At 38.0% G+C, this 17092-nt stretch overlaps 3 protein-coding genes and 1 long non-coding RNA gene across 8 annotated transcripts; 1 reads left to right on the top strand and 3 right to left on the bottom strand.

The window, feature by feature from the left end:
• Positions 1-2568: 2568 nt before the first annotated feature.
• On the bottom strand, positions 2569-6820 carry LOC125216248. Its single transcript, XR_007175394.1, has 3 exons — positions 6432-6820; positions 4878-5080; positions 2569-2742 (listed from the first exon to the last, which is right to left on the bottom strand). It is a non-coding gene; the product is annotated as an uncharacterized LOC125216248 (long non-coding RNA).
• A 302-nt stretch (positions 6821-7122) lies between these two features.
• LOC125216191 (cationic amino acid transporter 5) lies at positions 7123-9288 on the bottom strand. Its single transcript, XM_048117849.1, has 2 exons — positions 9179-9288; positions 7123-9100 (listed from the first exon to the last, which is right to left on the bottom strand). Exon 2 carries the CDS (start codon positions 9096-9098, stop codon positions 7338-7340), a length of 1761 nt encoding a protein of 586 aa, XP_047973806.1. The 5' UTR covers positions 9099-9100; positions 9179-9288; the 3' UTR covers positions 7123-7337.
• A 424-nt stretch (positions 9289-9712) lies between these two features.
• Positions 9713-13052, bottom strand: LOC125216210 (phosphatidate cytidylyltransferase, mitochondrial). 5 transcript variants are annotated; one of them, XM_048117892.1, is made up of 12 exons: positions 12868-13052; positions 12537-12695; positions 11790-11900; positions 11543-11599; positions 11369-11431; positions 11220-11288; positions 11011-11103; positions 10768-10872; positions 10613-10690; positions 10392-10520; positions 10160-10286; positions 9713-10013 (listed from the first exon to the last, which is right to left on the bottom strand). In XM_048117892.1, exons 3-12 carry the CDS (start codon positions 11895-11897, stop codon positions 9826-9828), a joined length of 1017 nt encoding a protein of 338 aa, XP_047973849.1. In that variant the 5' UTR covers positions 11898-11900; positions 12537-12695; positions 12868-13052; the 3' UTR covers positions 9713-9825. The 5 variants fall into 5 exon arrangements, with proteins under 5 accessions (XP_047973849.1, XP_047973856.1, XP_047973835.1 ...); XM_048117899.1 differs by having other exon boundaries at positions 12537-12651; XM_048117878.1 differs by lacking the exon at positions 12868-13052 and adding an exon at positions 12760-12777 and having other exon boundaries at positions 12537-12651.
• A 124-nt stretch (positions 13053-13176) lies between these two features.
• LOC125216200 (protein PLASTID TRANSCRIPTIONALLY ACTIVE 14) lies at positions 13177-16555 on the top strand. The gene is made up of 12 exons (XM_048117860.1): positions 13177-13455; positions 13548-13685; positions 13780-13905; positions 14027-14155; positions 14360-14449; positions 14535-14685; positions 15091-15200; positions 15501-15572; positions 15719-15824; positions 15911-16108; positions 16229-16271; positions 16359-16555. The coding sequence occupies exons 1-12, from the start codon at positions 13246-13248 to the stop codon at positions 16435-16437; spliced, it is 1452 nt and encodes a 483-aa protein (XP_047973817.1). The 5' UTR covers positions 13177-13245; the 3' UTR covers positions 16438-16555.
• Positions 16556-17092: the final 537 nt, after the last annotated feature.

The following is a 17092-nucleotide window of genomic DNA, read 5'->3' as shown; positions in this document are numbered from 1 at the left end:
ATAGAAAACCATGGACTTTAGCCTCTGGTTTTTGCAAATTCAGCTCAAAATCAATTCTTTTTCTATTTCACTACGACAGTGAAATCTTATTACCCACTCCATTCCAAAAATAATTAACTAAATTACATCGTGTTAAATAGAGTAAAAAATCGAAATAATAATAAGTATGCTATTCTAATAACAGTAAATAAGTCATTTTTGTTAAGACAAAAAGAGTATTACTTTATTCTAATACTCCCGTAATAATAGTAAATAAGTCATTTTTGTTAGGACAAAAAGAGTATTACCCTATTCTAATACTCTCTCTGTCCACGAATGAGAGTCTCATTTCTATCCGGTACGAGTTTTAAAAAATGTTAAAAAAAAAGTAGGTGGAAAAAAGTTACTGGAATAAGAGTTCCACTTGTATATATTAGTTTTAAATAATATGTGAGTTGAATGATTTAGTAGAATGTGAGGTCTCTTTACCATTTATGATAATATGTGAGTTGAATGATTTAGTGGAATGTGAGGTCTCTTTACCATTTATGATAATATGTGAGTTGAATGATTTAGTGGAATGTGAGGTCTCTTTACCATTTATGATAATTATGAACGAGACTCATATTCGTGGACGGGGGAAGTAATAGAGCAAGTAAACATGAAAGCAAAACTTTGTTTTTGACAAGGCCAACATGTATCCCATGCGCGATGGCATCCGAAGCACTGACTCAGTTGGACGCGTGTAACCGCCAATGATGCCCAAAGCGATGGGGCGCGAGGGACTGCAACCTTTTTGGGATATGAAAGTTTGAGGCAATAGCATATCTATATCGTCCTTAGATGTTTCTGCAAGTATCACCGATTTGTAATAGTATTAGCTAATACCGTATTATTTTTAAATTTTATTATAATAGGGATAAATCATTGTAATTGTTGGGGCTTCAATATGCGTGTAATATTTTTAAATTTCGATGTTTAAATTTTTGAGAGTGTATTATTTATATGATTCATAAAATAAGTTTTTTGCAAAAACGATTAGTACTAATAATATTATAAGAATATTTTTTTCAGTTTGTCGGGTACTTAATGTATCTCCTTATTCAAGGTGTTTCCATTGGGCATTTGCCTAATAACTTAGTCAGTCAATATGATTCCCACTCTTCCAATCAAAATTTTACAACTACTTGATTTTCAAATAAAATAATTTTCCCCAATGTTCAAAGGTGAAACAACTCAGTCCACTTTTTGGTAAGAAAAAATCATGTAATTTTAGTTTAGTTTTTGAATTTGGCCCAATGAGAATGTTTTCAGAATTTATAAGCGGTTGTAGCCTGTAGGGGCAAGAATTTTTGTTTGGGCCAAGTTTAAAAAAATAGTAAGTACTTAAATTCACATATTTTTTTGACATAAAGTAGATAAAATTAAAATCAGAATTCGTGACCGTAGTGTTGGTTGGTTTAACTTCAAATCGTCAATCTTATAGTAAGTCAGTTTTTTGAAAGATAATCAATAAAAAATTTTATGCATAATGCAATCATAATGAATTCCCAAACATCTGGCGATCTTTTTTGATGAATTATTTCTTCAGTCATATTATAATCACGGGAACACATACTGAAAATCTAATAATATCAAATTCTATTGTGGAAGACATAATTTTTTTTCTGAATACATGATCTATGCATAATATCATAAAAATGGATACATAAAATCACCAATAAGTCCGAAAAAGTATATGTAAATAGATGTGAAAAAGTATCTAAAAGGCAAAACACATCCATATGTTCTTGTACTTTGATTGTTTATTTCACTAGATCCTTATACAATTTTTTCGTTTTACTAAGTCCTTGTACTTTTATATTTGATATCAATAGATCATTTTTAACTGATTATATTCAATCCGTTAGCTTAGCCGTTAAATATATTCCACTTCATCAATTATTATTAAAATAAACTCCACATCATATCTTATGTATTCAACTTCACCAATTATTATTAAAATAAACTCCACATCATATCTTATTTAATGAAATCCGCATTTGATAATTAAACATATTATACCCTACCCTACGTGAGCCTCCTTTAAATAAATTCCTTAATAGCCGTCATAAGTATTTCTCCTATGAAAGTTCTTGTTCCCAATATTCAATAAGCTTTGAAATTGCTATCATCGTGGGCGCAGAGATTTCCAGGTACGTCATCTAAAGTAGTCCTTGATTTTTTATTCTTCAGCACTATGCATACAATGAAATTTGGTTGAGAATATGTAAATTTAAGCAACACAAATACTTCTGTGTGCCTGCTGAGAATGTTTGCAATAAAATTATAGTTCCAATATTGATTTGTGGAGTATGCACTTCATAAAGATTATTCCACAGTTAATTTGACCAGGTTTATTTATAATTTGACAACTGCTTTAGGCTTAAGATTTATTTTGCATAAACACTATTAATACTTGTTATCTTAGAAGATGTTATACACAGAGAAATTAGATACATTAATTCCAGATTTTTTTAGTACATAAATGTATAATTTGAAACCAGCAAATATCACATTTATAGTCATAAATATTACAGTTTACCATCGTTGTGCTTATGCAGAATGTCTGAAATAACATTTATATTGTCTATACATCATGGGGGTAGATTTGTTGATGATAGTAGACGTCGCTATGTTGGTGGAAAAGTTACTCAAGTGTGTGATGCCTTGGACATTGATAAGATCTCATATCCAGAGATTATATCTTATGTTAAAGAAGACCTGCAATATGAATTGGAGTCAATTGATGGGTTATATTATCACAAACAAGGTAATTTTGTAGTAGTAAAAGATGACCAGGCCATTTTGAGCATTGTCAGTGAGTTATGCGACAGGGCAAAGTTAGAATTTTATGTCAACCATAAGAATCTAGCTAAACAAGTCACACTTTCTAAGCAAACAGAAGTAATTGATGGGGGAAGTTTGGAGGTCAATCAAGGTGTTGATTTGTCAGATGATAATGACTCGGAAGATGATCTTCTACAACAAACTTTTGATAATCTCAACAAGGATATAGTATTCTTGACTGATGATGATGATGAAGAAGTACAAATGTCAAGGAAAAACATAAGATCTTTCAAGGAGAAGAACACATTTAATGGTAAAGATAATACTCGGTGTGATGATGAGTTGGATGCATATGCATATGACATTATATATGATTCCCAAGAGGATGATGGCCTAGAAGATGATGCTCAAGAAGAGGAGGATAATGGATTAGAAGATGGTAATGATTCTGACGGGAGTTTTTATTATGACAGTGATGATTGTTGTAGCTATTATAGTGAGTCAGATGAAGAGTGTGGAGACCATGCTCTTAGAAAACCAAGTGAAATGGTACGCTTCGATCCGATGGCAACAATACCAGTATTTTGTTGTAGCATGATATTCCAAAATGTTCAAGAGTGTCGAGATGCACTTGCAAAGTATGCTATAATGAAGGGTTTACAAATTCGTTTTATTAAAAACGATCAAGTCAGAGTTAGGGCTGAATGCATGGAAAAATGCCCTTGGAAATTTTTGGCATCTAAAAACAGTCACAATAATGACTTTGAAGTGAAAACTTATGTGCCTAACCATAAGTGTTACAGGAAAAACACCAATCCCATGGCTACTAGCAAGTCTTTGTCTAAACTCTTGAAGGATAGATTATTGGCTACACCTTTTATTAAGTATAGAGACTTAAAGAATCTATGCAAAACTGAGCTGAAGCTTAAAATTAGCTTGACTCAAGCTCGGAATATCAGAAAGAGGGTGATTGCAGATTTATTAGGATCTTATACCGAGGAATATAAGAGATTGCATGATTATGTCCAAGAAATAAATTCTAGTAATCCTGGTACAACTTGTGTGGTCAAGGCTTCAAAAGATGAAGGTGGAGATATCAACCATTTTAGATGTTTTTATGTATGTTTTGCTGCATGTAAGAAAGGTTAGACAGAAGGATGTAGGAATATAATAGGATTAGATGGTTGTTTTTTGAAGGGTGTATGTAAAGGACAACTTTTATGTGCTGTTGGACGAGATGGAAACAATCAAATGTTTCCAATTGCATGGGCAGTCGTATCTGTTGAAAATAAAGAGAATTGGGGTTGGTTCTTGAATTTATTGAAGTATGATTTGGCTATTGGAGATGGAGCAGAACTAACCATCATATCTGACATGCAAAAAGTAAGTGTATTATATTGGTATAAAACAAATCAATGTTCTCATATTGGACTTTTTTTACATGTACATTAATTTTCATTCTATATTTTTCTACTGTAGGGCTTGGACAGTGCAATTAATGAGCACTTGCCAGAAGTTGAACATAGAATGTGTGCTAGACACGTCTACGCAGCTTGGGCAAAAAAATGGAAAGGTGAAGAGAGAAAGATAGCATTTTGGAAGTGTGCTAGGAGTACTTTTGAAAATGATTTCAAGTCAAAGTTAAGAGAAATGAATCTATTGGGAAATGGGATTTTGGAAGATTTTATGCGATACAATGTTGAATCCTTTTCAAAAGCATACTTTAGGACAACTCCGAAGTGCGATTCTGTGGATAATAATATGGCTGAAACATTCAATGGTTGGATACTAGATGCAAGGTGTAAGCCAATTATTTCTATGTTGGAAGATATAAGAGTTCAAGTAATGAGAAGATTATATGCTAAAAGGAAGTTTTGTTCAACTTGGATATGTGCTGTTGGACCAAGACCTATGCAAAAATTAGAAAGAAACAAAGAGTTCTCATTTAAGTGGCAAATGATTTGGAATGGGGATGAAGGATATGAGGTTTCTAATGTATATGACCAAGATAACAGGCATATTGTTAATTTGAAGTCGTCAAGTTGTACATGTAGAGAGTGGGAACTTACTGGTATCCCATGCCAACATGCAGTTTGTGTCCTGCACAGTGAAGGGTTGGAGCCAGAAAATTTCGTTGCTCATTGGTATGTGGAATCTACATATTTGAAGGCCTATCAGTTCATGATACAACCCGTGAGAGGAAAGATCTTGTGGGCTGAAACTGGTAAAGAAGAAATTGCACCACCGGTTCACAGGAAGTTACCAGGGAGGCCTAAAGTCAAAAGAAAGAAAGATAAAAATGAGATTCAGAAGGCAGGCAAACTATCCAGAAAAGGAAGAATCATGACTTGCAAAATATGTAAGCAGCCTGGACATAATATTAGAAGATGTCCTCAAAAGATGAATATGGTACTCTTACCTAACCCCTTTTTACAAAAAAGTGCTCTCATAAAATTGTGGTTTTTTAACAATGCTTTTCTTGTTAATTTTAATGTAGCCCGGAGAAGATAATGTTACAAGTCTAGAGCAATATGCAACAAATAAGTCACTCTCTCAAAGCAGAAGTGAAATGAGGGATGGGCAATCATCAAAAAGGCATAATGGTTCAGTCCAACTAGGTAAAAGAAGCAGACCCACAAAATCAAGGATGACGAAAGGTTCGACAAATCATCCAACTGGTTATGGATTATATATCAATGAGAATACTGGTCATACAGTTCTTAATGTAAGCATTATAATACTATTTATATTCAGTTTAAGTTACCTCATGCTTAATATTTCGAAATAATTACATTGTTGGATTGCTTTGATCAGCCAGGAATAAGGTCTAATAAATATGTGAAGACACATCAAGAAACAATGTATTCACGACCATCTGAAGATGCAAATAAAGATGTTCGAGGCAGCAAGAACCAGACAACTTCAGGTTTAAAATGGAAAGGAAATACATCGATGACAACAAGACAACTGCAAGTTGAGGCACAACGCAAAATAACTACATTTACAACTCAAGCAAAGGAGAGGAAATGATGTGGATCTTGAATTTAGCTTATGAATAATAGATTAGACAATTGTTCTCATTGCTAAACAAAATATATTGCTTTTGAACTTAGTAAGATTGCATTTTTTCTTAATGAATTATATGAATCTTTTTTTTTCTATTCCTACTAAAGTATAAATGAATTTTCAGATAGTTTAAAGTGTTCTAGTGATAGCAGATTATATGGAGTATTTTCATTTCTTGGGAATTAATTGCATGATCATCATCTATTTTTAGAGTAAGATTTTGAATGTAACATGTGTATAACCACTTAGTTTCTTATGAGAGGAAAATCAACTGTTATCATTGTTTATAGGTTGTTTGATGAGATTATTGAATTATTGCAGTATACCTTGTTAGTAAAATTGTTCAAGTTGCAAGTGGGGAGAAGAAAAGAAGGTTTAGCCTGTAGATTTCTTATATCATTGCTAATACTTGTCAATGAACTAAACATTCTAGTAGTTGAATCAAACCTATTGGAATCAATGAACTTGTCAACGAACTAAACATTCTAGTGGTTGAATCAAACATATTGGAATACTTGTTAATAACTATATTAAGAGAAAAGTTTAAAGGATCAAACCTATTGGAATGCTTTCACAAATTTGAAATTTTTGTAGTGGAATCTAGAATGACGCCCTCAATCTCATTTAGAAGTAGGAACAGTATCCCAAATCTCATTTAGAAATTTCATCGAACACGTTGAGTGCATTCTGATTGGTGATTGCAATCTGCAATCAATTCTTCGCCAGAATTCTGCAATTACAAGGCTTCTTCCTCGTCTTCTTCAGAAACCAAAAATGGCACAACAAAATGAAAGAAATATTGAGCTTCTAGCAATTCACCTACTTTATCTTGTGCGTGTATTTTTTGGGGCATTGTTCTTGCTTGTCTTCAACACGCAGAAAGAAGAAGAAATTTTTGTTTGATTATATGGGCTAAAAATCATTGAAGAAGATTGATAAATGATAATCGTAGGTTAGTTGTAGGTTGGTTGCAGTGATATAAATCTGGAAAATGCAATTTGAATTTTTAAATAAAGTTTCCATTTTTTTTATCTTTATGGTTTTTTCCAACTAGGATATGACGTGGAATATATTTAAATAATTGATATATGATGTGTCATTTTATAACGGAATAGTTAACGGTGCCGTTAAATAAGGATCGGAATATATCAAATATAAAAGTACAGGGACTTAGTAAAACGAAAAAATTGTATAAGGACCTAATGAAATAAACAATCAAAGTACAAGGACCTATGGATGTGTTTTGCCTATCTAAAAATATCAAACATAGATATTTGTACCTTTTTGAAGTAAGTAACCAATGACGTCAGTTCACGATGAAAACTAAATTGAAGGAGTAGTTTCTTAATATACAAAAGGAGCAACAATGATTCCTTATCTATCATTTGATTATAATTTTTTTTTTTTTTTCATTTGATTATACTTGACCTATTGGTGGGAGGAGAAACGTCTAGTCAGCCAATTTAAGGAGAAGGTTTCACTTCCTCGGCTTCGTCCTCGATCTTGGCCGTTTCCACCTTGATCTGCTGCGCCATGTCGTAGGTCGCATGAACACCGAACAAGACGTAATACAAGAGCATGATCGCCGTGCACACGCCGAACCTCACAAACGTCGCGCCGCTCAACGACCCCATCAGAAACACGTTCATCGCGATCGACAGCGACGGCAGCCACGGCACCATCGGCACTCCCCACACCTTCGGCGTCCTCTCCTGCGGCAGCATCACCGCAATCCCCAGCGTGGCCGCCAACCACACCGGGACCGTCACCGCATACCCCACCCACTCCCTGCCCTGTTTTAAACCCCAGTAGGCAGAGGTCCCCATTGAGGCAGCTATGATCAGCAGCACCAACGCTGCCAATCTAGCCGCATTCGCCCGGGAAGTCACCCCGGGCATGTAGTAGCGCCGCACCAGCAGCGCCACCGCCATCATCATGAAAATAAACAGAGTGCTGACAGAAAGGAGGCTGGCCAGGACGTCGAGGCTCGAGAACAGGGCGACCACGGCGCTCGGGATGGTGACGAGGAGCGTCGCGTATATTGGAGTCCCGGTCTTGGGGTGGACGAGCGCGAAGAAGGGCGGGATCATGTGGGACCGGGCTATGTGGGTGGTGTAGCGAGCCTGCCCGAGGGCCCCGACAAGGAGGACCGTAGTCATCCCCTTGAGGGCGCCTAAATCGACGAGATATTTGGCCCATTTCATCCCGACGCTCTGGAAGGCTATGGAGTAAGCAGCATTGGTGTCTAACTCGGTGTAATTCTGCATCATGACTAATGAAAGCGCCATTAGGCAGTAGATGATGGTGATCAGCGACATCGACCCGAGGAGCCCGATGGGGATGTCTCGCTGCGGGTTCTTGGTCTCCTCGGCCATGGTGGCGATGTTGTCGAATCCTCCGTAGGCGAAGTAGACGATGGCGGCGGCCTGGAAGACCCCGGTGGCCTCGTAGGGGACGAAAGGCTTGAGGTTGGAGGCGTCCGCGTGAGCGAATCCCGCAACTATCACGAATATGATCACGGCCGTGTTCACGGCCGACGCGATCCAGTTGAGGTACGAGGTCTTTTTCGCGCTCGTGATCGCAATCGTGGCTGCGAGGATGAGGATTCCCGCGGCCAGCGGGTCGAGTAGGTCGAAGCCGTGGGCGAGGTTGGTGTGGATGCGCAGCGAGTTCGGGTGGCGGTCGAGGAGCGTGGTGAAGTAGGACGTCCAGCCTCGGGCGACCGCGGCTCCTCCGATGATGGATTCGAGGAGAATGTTTCCGGCTGCGATGAAGGCCGCGAGATCGCCGAGTTCGACGCGGAGGTAAGCGAAAGACCCTCCAGCGACAGGGATCTCGATTGCGAATTCGGTGTAGCAGAAGACAGAGAGCATGGCTGAGAGGCCGGAAGCGACGTACGACAAGACGATGGCGGGGCCCGCGTGGTCGTGAGCTTCTTGGCCGGTGAGGACGAAGATGCCGGTGCCGATGACAGCGCCAAACCCGAACCAGATGAGGTCCCACCAGTTGAGCTGGCGCTTCATGCTGTGCTCGCTCTGTCTGCGGAGGTAGACGAGCTCTGTTGCTTCATCGGAGCGGCTGAGGAGGCGGTCCTTCAGCCGGAGCCTGGTCTGAGACAGGGCGGAGGTATAGGTGCTCAAATTCTCGAAAGATTTCTCCGGGAAGAAGTCTTGCTTGCTGAATCTCCAGTAGCTTCTTTGCTCAACATCAGATTCAGTTCCCATTTCTGCACTCTGCTGTTGTTATTCCTAAACCAGAGCAAATAAATGGATGATATGAGAGAGAGTGAGGAGAAATCTATTACCTTATCTCTGTCAGTCAACTGTCAAGTCGCGGCCATGAGTGGACGACAACGGCGATGGCGATGGCGATGGTGACGGCGGGATATATATTCAAAATAAAAACTGGTAATTTGACATTTATTACAAGTAGACAAAGTATCTTGTTATAGTCATCCTGCATTATTTGACCTCACATTTCTACTCCAAATCAAGCCAAGACTATGAGCAGTGAAACACCTATAGTCAAGCATAATCTAGGAGAAGAGACTGTCATCTCACATTAGATGAGTGAGAGAAGTTGGAAGGTGTATATAATTTCTGTCCAACTCCAATTAGTTTGAGACCCTTTTGAGATCCGTGCAGACTTGACTCAAAGCGGACAATTTCAAACTAATGTGTGCAGTCGACGGTCCTAACAAGAGCCATGGAATTTAGGAAGCCAGCCAATTATGTCTTATGTGATTGTCCCACCCCATGTGACAATTAATAAGATGACAACAAAGGAATCTGTGGCCGAATCAATGCTAACTATGTTAAAAACTAGTTGCTTACTACAATGACAGCAATAACTGAGTATATATAATCAAGAAAGCAGGATCCTTCTGTCATTTCACCTTTCACAGCGTCATTAAACAAAATTTAGCAGTGACTCATGTTTGAACTTATAAGATTATCGCCAAGATCTCCATGCCTTCTTCATTTTGCTCCCGACATACTTCACTCCGTGAACTGCACCAGCGGTTAGTAGACCTGCGACCGCCTGTCTTGCACTCGAAACCATGACTTTGCGTCTCAGGGTCTTCCGGATGCAATCTGCAGCCTCTTCCCTTTTAATTGCTACCTTCTGTGTCGCTCTACCTAAAATACGATTAACCCAACGGAACACCATAAAAATTTTGCTGTATAAACATAACAAAAAATGCAAAATAAGGAGGTGCTAGATTGACTGTTTCCCTAAGCAATGGGCATAGCTAATGAAATGGCGATGAAGCAGTAGAGCTCACCCGCCCAATGATTTATCGTACCAGATTCGTCAATTGGTTTCTTCTCTCCAAGTTTCATCCCAGTATGGCATCTGAGAGGCAGAGGAAGGGAAGACACGAGGGAGCATGTGGTAGACGATCCACAATCCTGATTCAACAATCCGAGTAAGCCAAAATCTCAACATTTGCAATTTTCTGAAAACATAGCAATCTGTGCAATCACAATCTGTATGGACCTTAGATTTGGACTGACCTGGATTAAATTTAATTTTTGATCACCAGAAGATGACATTCTAAGCAAGTCTTGAGCTGCAAATTCCTCTATAAATGGATTGTACATTTGTTGGAATAACTCAAACTGTCCTTGTACAATCTTTCTCACCTGAGAAGTGTGCATAGATTAAGTATAGAAATTAAATTTCAATAAACACACACAGTTTAAAGTTAAGTTCCTGAGACTTCAATCATCATTACCTTGTTTCGATCCTCTGCGAAAAGCATTCGTAAGTCACCCATGTATGAGAGGCTACATATTTTGGCGTACAACTCTTCCTGCAAACATATCAAGCTTATTACTGCTAGCCTTTTTACCTTTACACGACTTCGATGAAACTGAGAAAGGTCCATACCTCACTGAATTTTGATGGCAAAAGCAGGAGGGCAGCAGCTGTTGCAGCCTTCACGTTTACAGAGTTGAGTTTTTCTATCTCTGATTTGTCTACTACGACGTTAACCTACAATACACAGATGCTTGAGATACTATATAGGCAGCATCCAGTAAAACCGAAGCATACTTTACAAGCAGAAAGTTTAGCAGAGTGTTAGAGATGAAATGCATTAAGTAGTAATCCAAGTATTGATGCAAAACGTACCGGTTTCTGCAAACGGCCACTCAGATAGAAACTTTCCCAACCCGATATGTCCCGAACAAGATCATTCATGCGAACAACACCATATTTAAACATCTGCAGGAGATTTCATGTCAAAATCTCATTTCAGTATATCGAATATGTAAAGAGAGATAACAACCATAAATCACATGTTAAAACATCGCAATAAGAGTAACGATACAAATAATCACCCGATCTCTGTGAGAAACAAAAGGATTGAAATGTATGCGGGCACCAATATGATCTGCAACCCCGGTTATCTACTAGGCACAGGAAAAACAATATCAATCTTGCAAGACACTTAAACATCCAAAATGAGAAGAGAGATGTGAAGTATCACCAGCTGCGCTCCCCCAAGGTGGATCATCCATGACACATAATGATCCCGATTTAATTTCAGATTCTTGATCCCAAAAGACAAGTATATTCCATCAGTTGCTAATCAAAACAGAGATAGAAAGAATGGAGCTTCGTAAAAATTATTAACTGCTATGATCATAATTCATACATATACCTCTGTGTGCCATTGCTGGGGATTTGCTACACCAAGAATGTAATCTATCATAGATGTCTGAAACAAGGATTTAAGAGAGAAAGTCATAAAGCTACATGTAATTATAAAATTTCAAAGACCCTGAAATTGATGGCATAATGTTTCAGTCACAGACTCACAGCGCTTTCGTGCTAGTGTTAAATTCAAAAATAAGTTGGGGAAAATCATCAACTCCAGTAAATGACTAGAAAAGAGGAGAAGATTGCACCTTATCAGAATTGTTTGGATGGAGAGAGGATCCATATATACAGGCGAACTCAACAGGAGGCAGAGTGTCGAGAAAACTTGTGTGCTCGGGTATCTTTCCAGCATCCATTGACTACATTTAGCAAATGCAACAAGGTTAGAACTTTTTATAAACCTGATCAAATCCCCAGACGAATTAATCATGTATATCAACACTGACAATTAATTCTTCAAAGCCCAAAATAGTACTCAAACAAATAATGAAAAAACCTCTCTTTTTTGTCAGACATTACATTGAACATCTCAGTTGCATTGTCTGACTGTACCAATATAAAGTTGGACTGAACAGAAATATAGTTCGGCTTATAAACAAGTACACAAGTCTCAGAACAAAAGCGTCTAACACCCATAAAACAAGTGAACTCAAAGTCTCAAACCAAGACTCAAATGCAGCCCCCAAACATGAGATCAAGATAACAAAAAGTCAAACTTGATGAGCTTTGAAATTCATCATTTAAAGAGATGCAATGTGGCTAAAGACTCGGGATAATTATACAATTGTCCAGCTCACTTAAAAAATTTGCTCCAATCATATGTAACATTTCGAAAAAGGCACACATATTTATAACTGACCAAACAAATTGTGAAAAATTAAATTGAGTAGCCATCATCAAATTTCCACATTGATCGTTGCACATGTAAAATACAGAGAACTACTTCATCAAGCGAAAAACTTCGCCGAAAATGGGGGAGAACCAGAGAGCATTACCCGAAGCTCAGAGCGAGGGAAAATTGAGCAATTATGTCTGAATTGGCTATGATTTCGTGTGGAGAGAAATGATTGACTTAGAGAATCTAGCTCAACAAGTAGCCTGGTAGCTTGCCTGCATCACCATATTAATAGTGTCCGTCAATCGCCCTTGTGCTTCTGAATGCAAAAAACCATTTCAAATTTATCAAATATAGTAGAAAACCGAAATCGGAATACTCAAATAAACAATGAAAAATCAATCCTTGTTCAATCAGACATTTCATCGAACATCTCAGATGCGTCGCTATAATGTACTGAAATGGAGGCTGATTGAGCAGTAACCACTAACCACTGCCGCTTATAATGATGACGGAATCCCCATGCTGTATGTATGTATGCTTCTTTCCAATTGGCTTATGAAGATGACGATCGTTAACGATGAATTCCCCAGCACCGCTTCAAGCTTTTACTCTCCCTCTCCCGCCTAATTATCTGTTAATTTAGTAAACTATAAATTTGTTTTGACAGTTACTAATTGCTTCATACTACTAATCTATAATGAAATAAAGATTAATTATATACCCTTATATTTATGAAAAAAGAAAGAGAAATATTCACCTTTACTATAAAAGGAATATTTTTGAGAGTAAAAACAGATAAACCCAACAGAGGTTTTGATGGATAACGTTTCGGTTTGCTGAAATTTCCCCCCAAAACTGCAAAGGCAATGGCTACGTCGCTCCTGCATCCACCGCCGCACTGCATCTTCACCAATCACCAACACCGCCGCCGCCTCCAGCAGGTGACTCGGCGGAGGAGTGCTCCGGTGCTGCGTGCGGCTTTGATTACTAACGAAGACGCATTTTCTGCAATTTCCACGTCCGGTTTCCCTCTCTTCCAAACCGCGCTCCCTTCCGAACCTACTCCTGCTTCTCAGGTGACCGCATATTTCGCCAATTGAACTTTTTTTAAAGGATAATTGATGTCATTTTGATTAATATTCTGATTATTTGACGAAATTGTTGATAGTTGGAGCCAGCGGATCCCGATTTCTATAAGATAGGCTATGTTAGGAATATGCGAGCTTATGGAATCGAGTTCAGAGAAGGTCCCGATGGATTTGGAGTTTATGCGTCCAAAGATATCGCGCCTCTTCGCCGTTCTAGGGTAATTCTTCTTTTTATGAGACAATTGTGTGATTTTGTTACTGTGTTGCTTCGAAGTGTAATGATTGGCAATGCAATCTTCATTTGCTATGCAGTTGATTATGGAGATTCCACTGGAATTGATGCTAACTATAAGTCAAAAACTCCCTTGGATGTTCTTCCCGGATATTATACCAGTTGGTCATCCGATCTTCGACATAATCAACTCAACCAACCCCGAGGTAAATGCGTGGCGATAAAATTTCTTCGTTATTTCATTAGTTGTATATTTGATTAAGCTGATAGTTGGAGATCTTAGTTTTTCAGTTCCTCATGTGCATAATACTCTTTGGTTTACGTCAGACAGATTGGGACCTGAGGTTGGCATGTCTTCTCCTATACGCGTTCGATTGCAAGGATAATTTTTGGCAGCTGTATGGCGACTTCTTACCTGCTGCTGATGAGTGTACAAGCTTACTTCTAGCAACCGAGGTCGGATATGTGACTTTGAAACCTTCGAGTACCTACTTCGCCATTTTATTTGGTTTTTGTTGTTGCAATCAGTTTCATATTAGCTGAATTTGATCACCGAAGGTTTACCATATTTATTATGAACTTGTGTTACCCTGTGAGATGGTTCCAAAACTCTCTTTGTGAGAATTGATGGTTCCTTTACTCTCTTCATGACAATTGCAGGAGGACCTTTTGGAGTTGCAGGATAACGAACTTGCTTCTACAGTAAGACAACAGCAACAACGAGCTTTGGACTTTTGGGAGAAAAACTGGGTATGGATTTGTCTTTTATAATGTTGTATACTACCAGGAGTGTCTTTTTGGCATCAATTAACTGGTTTAACTGTGTGTCATTCAGCACTCTGCAGTACCCCTTAAAGTAAAACGGCTTGCTCTAGAGCCTGAGAGATTCCTGTGGGCCATGAGTATGGCGCAATCTCGATGTATAAACAAGCAAATCAGAGTTGGTGCTCTAACTCAAGATACTAACATGCTCATCCCTTATGCCGGTTAGTCTCTCTCAAATGAAGTTCGGTCATCTCCTTATTCTTCTCAGTGTGCCATTCATGGGATCGTGTGTATGTAACCTTCTGTGCCAATGGACTAAATAGAATTTTGATAAAGCAGTTTCTTTTGGAACCCAACTATTGAGAGTTTTATCTTTTTATGATGAAAACAAGTTAAGGGGCTATGGTGGTAGCCACCTAAATATGCATCAAACACTTGCCAATATATGTTTATTTCGCATCTACTGCTGATTCAAATTCAGAATTCACTTGTTTTACAAGTTTAATTAGTTTTTAATATCTCAATTTGACTGTTGGTAAATTTTCCTTTTTTCTTGCAAGTTGATTGAGCGGAAACGATCTTGTACATTAGCTCATTAACTATATGCGCTGATTGCATGTTCGTAGATATGTTAAATCATTCTTTCAAGCCGAATTGTTTCTTCCACTGGCGTTTCAAGGATCGAATGCTTGAGGTCATGATAAATGCTGGGCAAGGGGTCAAAAAGGGCGATGAGGTATAGAATACCACTGGCTTTATGTTGAGAGCAAAAGTGTATTTTTCAGATACAACTTTGACCATCGTTAAACCAAAGAGAAAAATTTATAGGATGTTTTATATTTGACAGAAGCTTGCTACTATTCAACCTTAAGATGATATCAATAGTAATATCTGAAATTGTTTTAGGATTTCAATTATATATGTATCATTATTAAGAGCGACTCATGATTGAGGTCTGATAAAAGATAACATGATGGTATATGTTCATTCCATTACATTTGCATAACTGTATGCCTTTCCGTTGATCGGTATGCAGATGACCGTCAGTTACATGAATGGACAGATGAATAACTTCTTCATGGAAAGATATGGGTTTTCATCTCCAGTGGTATTTTTCTGTTCCAACTAATATCTTTTTTAATTTAGCAAAAAGGCAAAATTCCTTTTTTCGTTTATTTCGTGTTACTTGACGTGCCCTTCATTACTAGTGTTATTGTTTATTTGTACCTTAACTGTTCGAAACAAAAACTGCAGAATCCTTGGGATGTTATCCAGTTCTCTGGCAATGCGCGGATTCATTTGGATTCTTTCTTATCCGTCTTCAATATATCTGGCCTTCCCGAAGAATACTATCACAACAGTAATATTGCTTCCTTCTCATAAGTATTTCATCTATGGCTTGAGCTTTGTTATGGTTCGTGAATTGAGGAGATTTTTACTTATCAGGCAAGCTATCGTATGATGACGAGAGCTTTGTTGATGGGGCCGTTATCGCTGCTGCTAGAACAATACCCACTTGGTCGGACGGGGACATCCCTCCCATTCCAAGCGCAGAAAGGAAAGCTGTGAAGGAGTTACAAGAAGAATGCCATCAAATGCTTGCAGAGTTTCCAACAACTGCCGAGCAAGATGAAGAAATTCTAGGTATGCTTAACATTCCGCCATGGAGTTCCTATTCCTTGATGGATAGAACAGCAAGAAACCGATGAATAGATTTTTGAATTGGATATCTAGTGTATTTACTTTCTTGGTTTCTTGCTGTAGAATCGATCCCTGAAGCTAGGAGGACGCAAGAGGCTGCTATAAAGTACGTATTCCCCACAGAAAAACTGTCTCGTTAATTCGGATGCATTAGAGGAACACAGTCCATCTTACTCACTGCTTTTCTGTGCAGATATAGGATGCACCGGAAGCTGTTCATGGAGAAAGTTATTCAGGCACTGGATATTTACCAAGAGAGGTTATTATTTTAATTTAGGATCGAACAAGCTGTACAAAATACAGCAAGATTGAGAGAGAGGTAACAAAATTACTTAGAAATTTGTATTGTTCTGTAAATTGAATGGAAATATAGAGCATTTTCTCGTAGCATCATGACTAGCTCGAATGTACTGCCTTTTCTTTAGAGCAAATTGCAGGAAAAATCACGAAGTTTGGTTCACTTAAGCAATTTCTTCATCGATGAGCATATACATAAATTTTTTGCTATGGGACAATTGTGAAATATGTCAGATTTGTTATTAACCTATGGTATAATCTGAAACTGAATATTATCCAAATTCATGATTTTGGGCAGTTTTTTAACAAATAAAGCACGTCATTTGAGTAGCCCCGATGTTTTGTCCACATAATATTTTTCGGTTGCCACGTCAGATATGATTCCCCCGTAACACGAGTCTACTTGCGGAAAAAAGTGTATCTAGTTTATAATTTATCCATAAGAAGTACTTCCTCCGTCCCCAAAGAATATGCACTTTGGGTTCGGCGTGAGTTTTAATGTAAAATTAGTAAAGTAAAAGAGAGGTAGAGAGAAAAAGTAATTTAAGTATTGTTAGTGGAGAATGTGTCTCACCTCTTTAGAGTAAAGAGAGAAGACTTTCCAAAATTAGAAAGTGCATATTCTAGTGG

This window comes from Salvia hispanica, chromosome 1 (assembly GCF_023119035.1).
Source record: "Salvia hispanica cultivar TCC Black 2014 chromosome 1, UniMelb_Shisp_WGS_1.0, whole genome shotgun sequence".
Lineage (NCBI taxonomy): Eukaryota > Viridiplantae > Streptophyta > Magnoliopsida > Lamiales > Lamiaceae > Salvia > Salvia hispanica.
Note: the sequence above shows the minus strand (reverse complement) of the source record. Positions and strands in the feature narration are given on the sequence as shown.